The sequence below is a fragment of the Neolamprologus brichardi genome, chromosome 9 (genome assembly GCF_056152115.1).
Source record: "Neolamprologus brichardi isolate AB-2024 chromosome 9, ASM5615211v1, whole genome shotgun sequence".
NCBI lineage: Eukaryota > Metazoa > Chordata > Actinopteri > Cichliformes > Cichlidae > Neolamprologus > Neolamprologus brichardi.
This window is the reverse complement of record NC_142112.1, coordinates 22,725,955-22,735,903: the sequence shown is the minus strand read 5'-3', so window position 1 is coordinate 22,735,903 and position 9,949 is coordinate 22,725,955. Positions and strand designations below refer to the sequence as shown.

At 42.1% G+C, this 9,949-nt stretch overlaps 2 protein-coding genes and 2 non-coding genes across 5 annotated transcripts; 2 read left to right on the top strand and 2 right to left on the bottom strand.

The window, feature by feature from the left end:
• Window positions 1-488: 488 nt before the first annotated feature.
• On the bottom strand, window positions 489-574 carry trnay-gua (transfer RNA tyrosine (anticodon GUA)). The gene is given in 2 exon segments: window positions 489-524; window positions 538-574. It is a non-coding gene; the product is annotated as a tRNA-Tyr (tRNA).
• A 393-nt stretch (window positions 575-967) lies between these two features.
• Window positions 968-1,040, top strand: trnaa-agc (transfer RNA alanine (anticodon AGC)). Its single transcript has one exon. It is a non-coding gene; the product is annotated as a tRNA-Ala (tRNA).
• Window positions 1,041-1,668: 628 nt separating this feature from the next.
• Window positions 1,669-6,371, top strand: trim55b (tripartite motif containing 55b). 2 transcript variants are annotated; one of them, XM_087846131.1, is made up of 8 exons: window positions 1,669-2,014; window positions 2,260-2,429; window positions 3,525-3,699; window positions 3,850-3,945; window positions 4,599-4,832; window positions 4,956-4,978; window positions 5,364-5,488; window positions 5,584-6,371. In XM_087846131.1, the coding sequence occupies exons 1-8, from the start codon at window positions 1,895-1,897 to the stop codon at window positions 5,754-5,756; spliced, it is 1,116 nt and encodes a 371-aa protein (XP_087702257.1). In that variant the 5' UTR covers window positions 1,669-1,894; the 3' UTR covers window positions 5,757-6,371. The 2 variants fall into 2 exon arrangements, with proteins under 2 accessions (XP_087702257.1, XP_006794638.1); XM_006794575.2 differs by having other exon boundaries at window positions 3,522-3,699.
• A 1,009-nt stretch (window positions 6,372-7,380) lies between these two features.
• Window positions 7,381-9,205, bottom strand: crhb (corticotropin releasing hormone b). Its single transcript, XM_006794577.2, has 2 exons — window positions 8,997-9,205; window positions 7,381-8,393 (listed from the first exon to the last, which is right to left on the bottom strand). The coding sequence occupies exon 2, from the start codon at window positions 8,371-8,373 to the stop codon at window positions 7,870-7,872; it is 504 nt and encodes a 167-aa protein (XP_006794640.1). The 5' UTR covers window positions 8,374-8,393; window positions 8,997-9,205; the 3' UTR covers window positions 7,381-7,869.
• Between the last annotated feature and the right edge of the window lie 744 nt (window positions 9,206-9,949).

Here is a 9,949-nt window from a genome sequence, read left to right as displayed (position 1 = left end):
GCACCTTTATAAGTCATTTCACAGTCAAACAAAGTGATAAAGTCTGTTTTCATCATGGGTGGAGAGATAATCAAACACTAAACAATCACTTTTAAATTCCCTTTTTGAACAGAGTGCTTGCAGGTGTGATCATTTTTTATTTAACATGCACAGTAGATTTGCAAGATATGCGGTGTATTTGTGCTGACTAGACCGTCACTGCAGGCAGTGCAGTGCCAAACATTTTCAAGCTCACTTTCTTTCTTTCATCCACCCAAAAAATCTACTCGATTCTGTGGGAAAGTTTAAGAAAATCATCAAATCTGTTTTTATGGATTAGCATTTATTTTTAGAAAAACACATTAACTGCCAATACTAGCCATTTTTTCAACATCTGAAATATGCATTTTCATTAAAAGAAATGATTAGAGAAGCTTCATAGAACAGCAATTCTTAGCAAATTTGTAAAAGCGCTCAGAATTTCGGGTGGGGGGGAAAAAAATACTCACTCCTTCGAGCCGGAGTCGAACCAGCGACCTAAGGATGTCTGAGGAACCACTACAGTCCTCCGCTCTACCAACTGAGCTATCGAAGGGAGCTGACAGCTACTGCCAACCCATGTGTATTTATGAGATTGGCAAATATGGCGGACGCCCTGTTCGGTTAACGTGTTTTCCGGAAATTTGCATGCGCTACTGTATTCCACTTGAGCTAAATGGTTGGGTCTAAGAGTTTCCCCACATATCTCAAGTAACTTGGTGTCCCCCAAAGGAACTTTACCATTGCGAGCCTTTCAATAACTTAGCAGCTATTAAACTCTGTTATTATTCATATTCGTTAGAGGTAACCTAGACAGCTTAATAATGCTACCTTACCGCACTGTATTTCGGCATGATATGCGAAATATATCAAACACTACACCGCCACATTGGACAAACCACGTATCTCACGAGCAATAAATGTACAAACGACGAGCAATTTCCGTACCGGGGAATTAGCTCAAATGGTAGAGCGCTCGCTTAGCATGCGAGAGGTAGCGGGATCGATGCCCGCATTCTCCAATAACATTTTCATTTTCATTCAATGTAAGGCCTTTAACATGCTAACAAACACCAAAATGTTTTAACTGAATTGTTCTTTTCTGTTTTTTTTTTTTTAAATAGTAGCAGTTATCACCTACTTTTAAGGATGCGGTGAATACACCCAATGTTATGGTTTTCGTCCTTATGCTGTTCTCTAAGTGTAAATACCCATGTGCAAAAAACGCTTCACACATGCCATAGTTTGTTTAATGCTAGGTATAATCACCATCACTCCTTTAATTAGGAACTTAGCCAGCGAACCTATTATTGTAACAAACCTCTCCTGTGCGCTGTTATCTTCCCTCTAACGTAATGGTCTGTTCCAAACTTTAACGGAAGTCACATTCGATAGCTTCCTGCTGCTAAGTTAACATTAATGCAAAGCTGGCACTTGATTGGCAACATGGTAAAAAGGTGCCGAGTACTACGTGTTTTCAGTAGAGATTTTCAGATGCTATCAATAATTTTAGATCTAAAAGTCACATGGGTCATATGATTGCATCTCTTGCTAAATCACTCGCCCCCACCCTATGAAACGCATAGCTACATTGCACCCAGCGTAGAAGAGGCTGGGGATGGGCTGCTGTTCAGCACTGCCCTACTTAGTTTCAAATATGGACAAGGCAAAAATGGCAACCTTAGACGTGACAGCAGTAGCTGCTAAAAACAGAACTGACACAGAGGAGATAGGAGTCTACACCCTCTAGGACAAACATAACAGGCCTACTACAAGCCTGAAGCTGGGCCTATGATAGACTGCTTTTAGAAAGGACTTCATACTAAACTTTTCAGACTTTTTAAGTTGTTTAGTTGTGTTTGAAATCGTTGACACCATGGATAACTTGGAGAAACAGCTGATTTGTCCAATATGCCTGGAAATGTTTACAAAGCCTGTGGTCATCCTACCCTGCCAGCACAACCTGTGCAGAAAATGTGCCAATGATGTTTTCCAGGTAAGCTATTGAATGGCTCAAATTGGTAATTATTTATAAAGTTGGTCTGAATTTTCACATATCAAAGACCCAAATAGTGACATCAATTTAACACCCATAGGCTCTGTTTACAAACATGTGGACTGAATGTTAATGATGGTGGTTTGAAGTTTGTGTTATGGACTGTTAATCCCCTGGATTAATATTTCATAACTGCTGAGTGAAACAATGTAATTATTCAGAGCTTCACTTGTTGTTGTTTACAGGCTTCAAACCCGTACCTTCCAACAAGAAGCGGCTCGTTGACCTCTGGTGGCCGTTTCCGATGCCCGTCCTGCAGACACGAGGTGATTCTGGACAGGCATGGTGTTTACGGCCTGCAGAGGAACCTGTTGGTTGAGAATATCATTGACATGTTCAAACAAGAATCCAGCAGGTGAGACAGATCAGACATTTGTCAAAATAACAGAAAATGAAAAGAATTCTTCATGTCTGACAGGAGGATGTTTTCATTAGTGAAACTGCAGTAAAGTCTAGTAGCAGGAAGTGAAACACTGGCTTCTGAGTCAGAGATCTGCAGTGGGTGAGAGGGCATTTCTACTTGCGGTAGTCATCCACACAGATTTTTGGGGATTTCCCCTTAAGAGGAGATTGTTGCCCGACTAGTAGTCATGTCCATCATCACACGAGCCAAACTGGGAAGAAAGGAGTGGGTCGTTACCACCTGAGGCTTCAGATGAAATCACTGCGAGATCTTGCGTGAGACCACATTATGTGACCCGTTGAGTTCACCTGATGCAACGCGTGAGTGGGTGTTGAGCCGCGTGGGAAACAGATCTCGAGACTGCATTGTAGGTGGTTGACAGTTGGTGTTGTTAATGATCCGTCATCGTCTTTTAAACCATCTCCTCGGTCTAAAATGTAAACATTTGCATCCTCCAAAGAGTGACGTTTATCCTTAAAAACAAGCAAATGTAAGGTTTTGGAACCACCTACTCAAAGTCAGGACCTTAAACAGGTTGTTCATGCTCAAAAAACCCCTTTAAATGTGTTTGAATTAAAGCAATTCTGCAAAGAAGAGCAGGCCAAAATTTCTCTACGGTGATGTGAAAGACTCATCACCAAAAGCTTTACAATTACTTTTTCACACAGGGCAGGTGCATTTGGATAACCTTTTCACTTAAAAAAAATGAAATCATTATTTAAAAACTGCATTTTTTTTATCTTTGTCTGACAGTGTGACGTATAAACTTAAGAAATAAGGAAGGGGGGGAAAACTTTTAAGCTATATAAACATGAATCATGTATGCTTGCTCCCACACTACTCAGCAATGATGATGACCTATTGATTACAGTGCTGGCAGTGCATGTGAATGGCAGGGCACACCTGATGGGTCATCGATAAGCTGTTGAGATGCCGAGATGTGTAACAGTGACATTATCAAACTGACACTGCATGTCACATCAGTATGCGGTCAAATGTGCAGCATCACAGGACACTACCGCTGTTTTCATCGCACCTCAACAGCAGCAAACCAGCACCAGAGAAAAAGGAAGAAACGCCCATGTGTGATATTCACGAGGACGAAAAGATCAACATTTACTGCGTGACCCACGGTGTGCCCACATGCTCCATGTGCAAGGTCTTTGGAGCCCACAAAGACTGCGAGGTGGCTCCTCTCAGCAGCATCTACCAGACGAAGAAGGTGAGTCCCGAGATGCTTACAAAGGCTACGAATACTGTCAGCCATGGTGATGTGTTTTTTACAGTTTCATCATGAAGTATATCATAGTATAATCATAGATTTACCCCAGATTTGAGTCTGTAGTCATGCTGCCGTGTCCTTGCCCCCTAGACGGAGCTGAGTGACGGGATTGCCATGGTGGTTGGTAACAACGACAGGATGCAGGGCATCATTAGTCAGCTAGAGGAAGCCTGTCGTGCCATAGAGGTCAGTGTCCGACTGCTGCAGTGCCTGGCCGCTCACTCACGCAGCAAGCCTCACTCCGTGCACACACTAATGCACCTGCACAGACGACCAAACTGATGTAATGTGTCCTTGTCACGGCCACTCTTTCTGCTTTTATCCATCTGCGAGATTTAGACAGAGAGGCAGTAAGAGGAAAATAAATGTTTTGGTTCCACGGACTGCTTTAATCTCCCCTTTTCATATTTTCTCCTACGCTGGGTCCACATACACTAGTTAGAGCACCCTATTCTGCCTTCGACCCACTTCCGCGGACAATAAAACGAGCAGTGTAATTGATAGGGCGAGAACAGGCAGCTTTCTTATGGTTCACGTGCCACAGTTGGACGTAGTAGAGAGGAAGCTGGAGTGACTCCAGTCCCCCGTGTGTCACTGCTGTGGCGTCATGCACATGGCACCAACTGAACGGAAGGAATTTTGCAGTGTTTAGACATCCGTAGAATGAAAACAACAACTAGTTACCGCATTTTCTCTCATTTTGAAATTGTAATGTACTTCAAAACTGAATTGCCTACATTTCCCACCCAGAACTCATTAATAAAGAATGGACCTGCAGAATTTATAATGTTTCCCTGTGGGTGTGTGTGTGTTTTCTTCACTTGTTCACGCATGTACAGGAGAACAGTCGGAGACAGAAGACTCTGGTTTGTGAAAAGTTTGACCACCTGTACTCTATCCTGGAGGAGAAAAAGAGGGAGATGAGTCAGAAGGTGACAGGCGAACAGGAAGAGAAGGTAAACTATATCCGGGGCCTGACAAGGAAATATGGAGACCATCTGGAGGAGAGCTGTAAAATCTTGGAGATGGGGATCCAGACTATGGATGAGCCAGAAATGGCTTTATTCCTGCAGGTCAGAGCTGCTACCACATGGGGTTTAAATAACATGTTTAATTTACATAATTTTAGCCAATTCATAAAAGTTTATCAGTATTTTATGTGCATGTTCAGTTGAACTCTCCCTTGTGTCTTTCAGAACACAAAGCCTCTCCTCAAAAAGTAAGTATGCTGTTTGTTTTTCAATAATAATAATTGCACTGGTAAGAGGATGAAGGGGTTTTGCAAAAAAGAGAGAGACTACACTGCCAGTGTAAAAGTCAAAATCCTTTCTAGCTAATGTTTTTTAATCACTCTCATGAATGATTACATCTGCACTTACACATAAAACCACAACTCTAATAGAGCGAGGTCACACCTTCCCTCTGGTAGCTGTGGAAAATAATCCTGTGAAATGTTGCAAATCACTATCTTCTGCTGTGGCATCCTGAAATAACTTGCCGAACGTGCTAAACATCACAGATTGAATGTATTTAAGACGTGTTACCATGACTTTGTGAGGCAACAATAGTCCTGTGAATATCCTAAATGAGACGTATGTGCTCAGGATTGAAGAGGCATCCAGTGCAGCGCACCTGGATAAAGTAGAGCTTGGCTACGAGAGTATGGATCACTACAAAGTCGACTTCAAGAAAGAGGGCAAGGCCCTGCGGAGCATCGACTTCATCCAAGGTAAAGGAACAGAGATCACGGCTTTAATTTGCTTCACACCCCTCAGTGTTGTAGTTCTCCAGCCTTCATCCTTCTTTGCCTTAATTCTCACACAGATGACGAAGATGAGGATGAAGAAGATGAGGCTGCAGGAGCCGGTGCTGAGGAAGGAGAAGGATCACAAACTGTTCCTGGAGGTGCTGTTCCAGCCACCTCTGCCCAGCCTTCCTCAACCCCCCAGCAGATGAGCTCCTCCCCCAGCGCACCCACGAGCACTCCCTCAACTTAGCTGTCAGCCATCGGCCCTGACAACACCTAAACCAGAAGCACGATTGTTGCTCCTAAATGTTGACCTCAGGTCAGCTGTGATACATTTTTAGCCACGAGGGGAACCTAATCTGTGTATGTAGATCTTAAGGAAGGCAGAGATGTTTTACTTCTGCCTCTTTTGTTGTGATTGGTCTATCACAGCATTCGGACTGATTTAATCTCTTTTTCTCTGATTAAAAAAACGTGCTTTAGTTCCTCCTTTTCATTTTGAACATGCTTAATGACAGAAGGACTTGGACTGTCATTCAGCTCTTTGCAGAATTCAGATGTACTCAAATATTTTTTTTTATGTGGTTGACCTTTTGAGACTTGCTCCTTAAACTCCATCATTAAAAAAACATAATAGGCGAGCCGCTGGTTCTCCTTCCTGTTGTATACTTCTTGATGACTGATATAACTCTGTGAGTAATGTAGCAGAGTGATAAAATGAGCACTGTGACATTTCAGTATTTCCCACATCGGGCTGCTTGCGTTATGTTTAATATTCTTCATTGTAATGTGCCACCGGTATTATTTCCCATGATGATATATATGAAACATGCATATTATATACATTAAAAATGATTTGACTAAATACCTTCAGCATACTTTTTCACATCGCTATTTGACACTAGATGTAAAAAACCAGTTTTGTTTCTTCGTAATGCCTTCTCTCTCCCTCCCTCTTCGTCTTTCCACACTCCTATTGGCATATTTCTGTGGAAGGAAATCCAGCTCAATGCGTGAGTGCCTTTTTTTTGGCTTGTTCAGACATTTTTAACATCCTTCTCCACTGCATGATCAGGATAACACTCCTGCATATACATATGAGACCACAGTGAGCAAATATGAGTGCTCCCATATTTTTAGACCAAAGCAAATAATTTGCTGCCCTGCGATGGCCTCACGTTGCTGTAACTCCACCGCTCAGGTAGTCCACCATTCAACGACCATCTGTTATTTTACACCGTGTCTCGGTGAGTTGGATCCTTTACAAACGGGCTCAATCCCACACTAAGCCTCAAGATGCTTCGCGGGCCAAAAAGAATAGGATGACTCACACCCACGGCTCTTGTTTAGCGTAGCCTGACACTGGGGGTCAAGAATCAGCGTTCACATACACACGCTCACACATAAACACACACACACAGTGTCTTTGACACTAATTAGCTATCAGTGGTGCATCTTTGAGCTAAGCGTGGTTGCCTCTTGCTGGTATAATGAGAATTGCCTCTTGAGGATTAAGGGTTTAGAAGAAGAACGCTGTATGAATGTTCACTGCGCTGAAGGGTTGTTCAGATTTTTGGCAAAGTACTGCAGTTAGAGCTTTTTTTGTGTGTCTGTGTTAGACAGAAGGCATGAACTGGCTCCAGAGCAATGCCATGGTTAGACCTATGCAATTCTTTGCACTGAGTTAGGCAAACCTTTACCAGTCAGCATTTATAGGCAAGACTCGAGATTCTGTGGTCATTTGTGCACTCTTAAAGTTGTTATTTACTTCTTTTTTTTTAAAGTTTCTTTAATGTGGGACTACAAATCCATGTGTTAAAGGTCATTAGAAAAGTGCGTTTTAATCAGATTACTAGTCAAAGTTAATGGGATTATTTATTTATTTTTATTGGAGTTAGTGTTAACTAATATGTAAGGATATCCACAGAGAAATGTAAGCATTGCTTTTATTTTTTTTTATTAAAAATATAGATATAAGACGTTCTGTTGCACAACAGAAAATGACTGGTTGCACATAAGTTTATTAACAAACATAAATATCATAAATACAGTGATTCATAATCTAAAACAAAATGCCAATTTTGTGAATGCAATTCATGTCTTAGACGAAAGTATTTCATCTCAAATATGAAGAACGGCATATCTCTACAGATCTGACACCAACATTGAAATGGCAAGGTACAATCGGCTCATTATAAGTCAAGCCCGTTTATGCTCCATAGTTTGAGGTTAAAGCTATAAACAATAAAGTGATAAAGCAGCACTATATTGTACAGAGCATGTTTTGTGCTGATGGCAAAAATGCACAACAGAAGGAGTAAAAGAAAAAGAAAGGGAAGGGAGATCTTTGGCGGGCTGGGAAATCATTTCCCGAAGAGCTCCATCATTCTTCTGTTATTCTGCGCTTGCTGAGCCAGCTGTTCCGCCCTGGACATCTCCATCATCTCCCGGAGCAGATGGAAGGTCAGATCCAGGGATATTGGCGGGTCCTCGGACCTTCTTCCCCTCTCCATCGAGTCGTCCCCGCGGTCTCCGAAGCCGCTTATGAGCGCCCTGATGTTCCCAACTTTCCCCTGTAAAAGACGCCGCGTCAGCTGGAGTTGCAAAGCTCTGTTGAAGATGGAAGGTGATCCGCCGGGATACATGGACGTTGATGGGAAAGAGTTCGAGTCCCCGTTGCCCAGTCGGATGAAATACTCCTCCCCAAGCCTCTCCAGAATCGGGCCGGATTGCAGCTGCTGGGAGTTTTGGGTTTGTAGAGCTGGGACGCGCAGAGTACTGCCAGGGCTCTCAATAGCCCGACATTCGTAGCGCGGTAAGAAGGCAACTAGCAGAATCACGGCGGTACCGAATAAATTGAGCTTCATGTCAGGATTTCAACAGGAATCTGGGAAGAAAAAGAAATACATTGGGTTATTTAATTTTGGCACGCTCGTTTTTCTTGCTGTGGTGCGAGATGTGCCGCGTAAAAAGGCAATTACGCATGTAAAAGAGACGTTTCAATAATGTAACAGGCAAATTATAACTATTGCTGCCGCAGTTTATTTTTATTATTGTAAGATATTTTGCGATCTGTTGCCACCTGTTATTAGTAATAAGACTATATATTGTACAACTGATCTGCGATGTGGAATATTTACGCGTAAAGGAAGCTCGAAGATTAGAATGAGGAATTATTGTCTTCTATCATTATACTTAGTCTATCCCCAAAAATGAAATCAGAAATGAGAATAGAAAGATATCAGCAAAGCAAAAAATCCACTTTATCATCTACAAATCCACTTTATCATCTACAAATCCACTTTATCATCTACAAATCCACTTTATCATCTACAAATACAGTTTTTAAATGTTTGCTGTGAAGCACAAAGAAGTCTTTAATTAAGCAAAGTCGCATTGAGCTGTGCTTGGGGAAAAGAATAACTAAAATGCTAAAAGAGGGAAAAATACGAATTCACAATGTGGGTAAAATTAATGAAACTTTTCTTACCTTCAGGCTTTAGAGGTGGTCCGCTACAGCCGTGTAGGTTGCCAGGTAGTTGGCGAGATGCCGCCCTCCTTCACTTCACTTTGAGGAATCAAGTATATAGTTACTTAAAGGATAGATGCTGAATGGACTTATATAGCCACCCTCACTATAAGTGTCGCGCTCCAAGCTGAGATTGAGTCTGCGCGTTCTTGCATGGGTGTAACGTGAATGGACGCCTCTGACAAAGTGCTTTAGTTTAGATGAGATGAGTCATATGTGAGTGCGCGCGCACGTGCACGAGCGTCTACTTCTGCGCTTTCAGAATAGGCCTATAGGTGACACACCTGCCGGCATTTTCACTTGAGTTTGTTAGTTGAAAAATAATTCCAAGGGTTTTGGACTCAATGTTGCAAATAATCAGAAGTTAAAAAGTAATATTTAGACGAGGTAAGTCTGGAACTACGTTTTTTCTTCTTATCAGTCACTGCTCATTTTCATCATGTGTCTTATAAAAGACAAAGGAAGAAAAAAACCTTCCTCATCTGACGACACCATACAGTGACTGCTATTGCCTACAAAATTGCAAAAGTTATGTAACACTGTGGAAGTGCGGTAGTTTCAGGTATGACATTTTGGTGCAATCTACAGGACTCACTTTGTCTCTGCATTTTACACCACAAGTATTCCAAAGCAGTTTTCCATCTGCCCCGTGTTGCATTCAGTGAAAGTGCATTTGCAAACACATCGGGCTGGGAGAGAGAGAGAGAGAGGTATTGTCTCCCAGTGATTCATTGCTGCTGCACATATATACGTCACCACCTCTACCAATTGGCCACCTTGCTCCAGAGGGGCCCACTGCCAAGCCACACTTGCAAGATGAAACGCTTATCCATGTATTAGAAAAGCGATTAGAATGTTAAAAAGCTCAAATCTTTAACTTTGTGTTTCTGTCTGCTTTACCTGCTTTACATTTA

Bases quoted from the DNA above. Each gene is read 5' to 3' on its own strand.
- trim55b (XM_006794575.2), top strand. From the start codon at position 1,895: ATGGATAACTTGGAGAAACAGCTGATTTGTCCAATATGCCTGGAAATG. The intron at 2,430-3,521 runs GTGAGACAGATC...GCACCTCAACAG, and splicing joins TTCAAACAAGAATCCAGCAG to CAGCAAACCAGCACCAGAGA. The intron at 5,489-5,583 runs GTAAAGGAACAG...ATTCTCACACAG, and splicing joins GAGCATCGACTTCATCCAAG to ATGACGAAGATGAGGATGAA.
- crhb (XM_006794577.2), bottom strand. From the start codon at position 8,373: ATGAAGCTCAATTTATTCGGTACCGCCGTGATTCTGCTAGTTGCCTTC.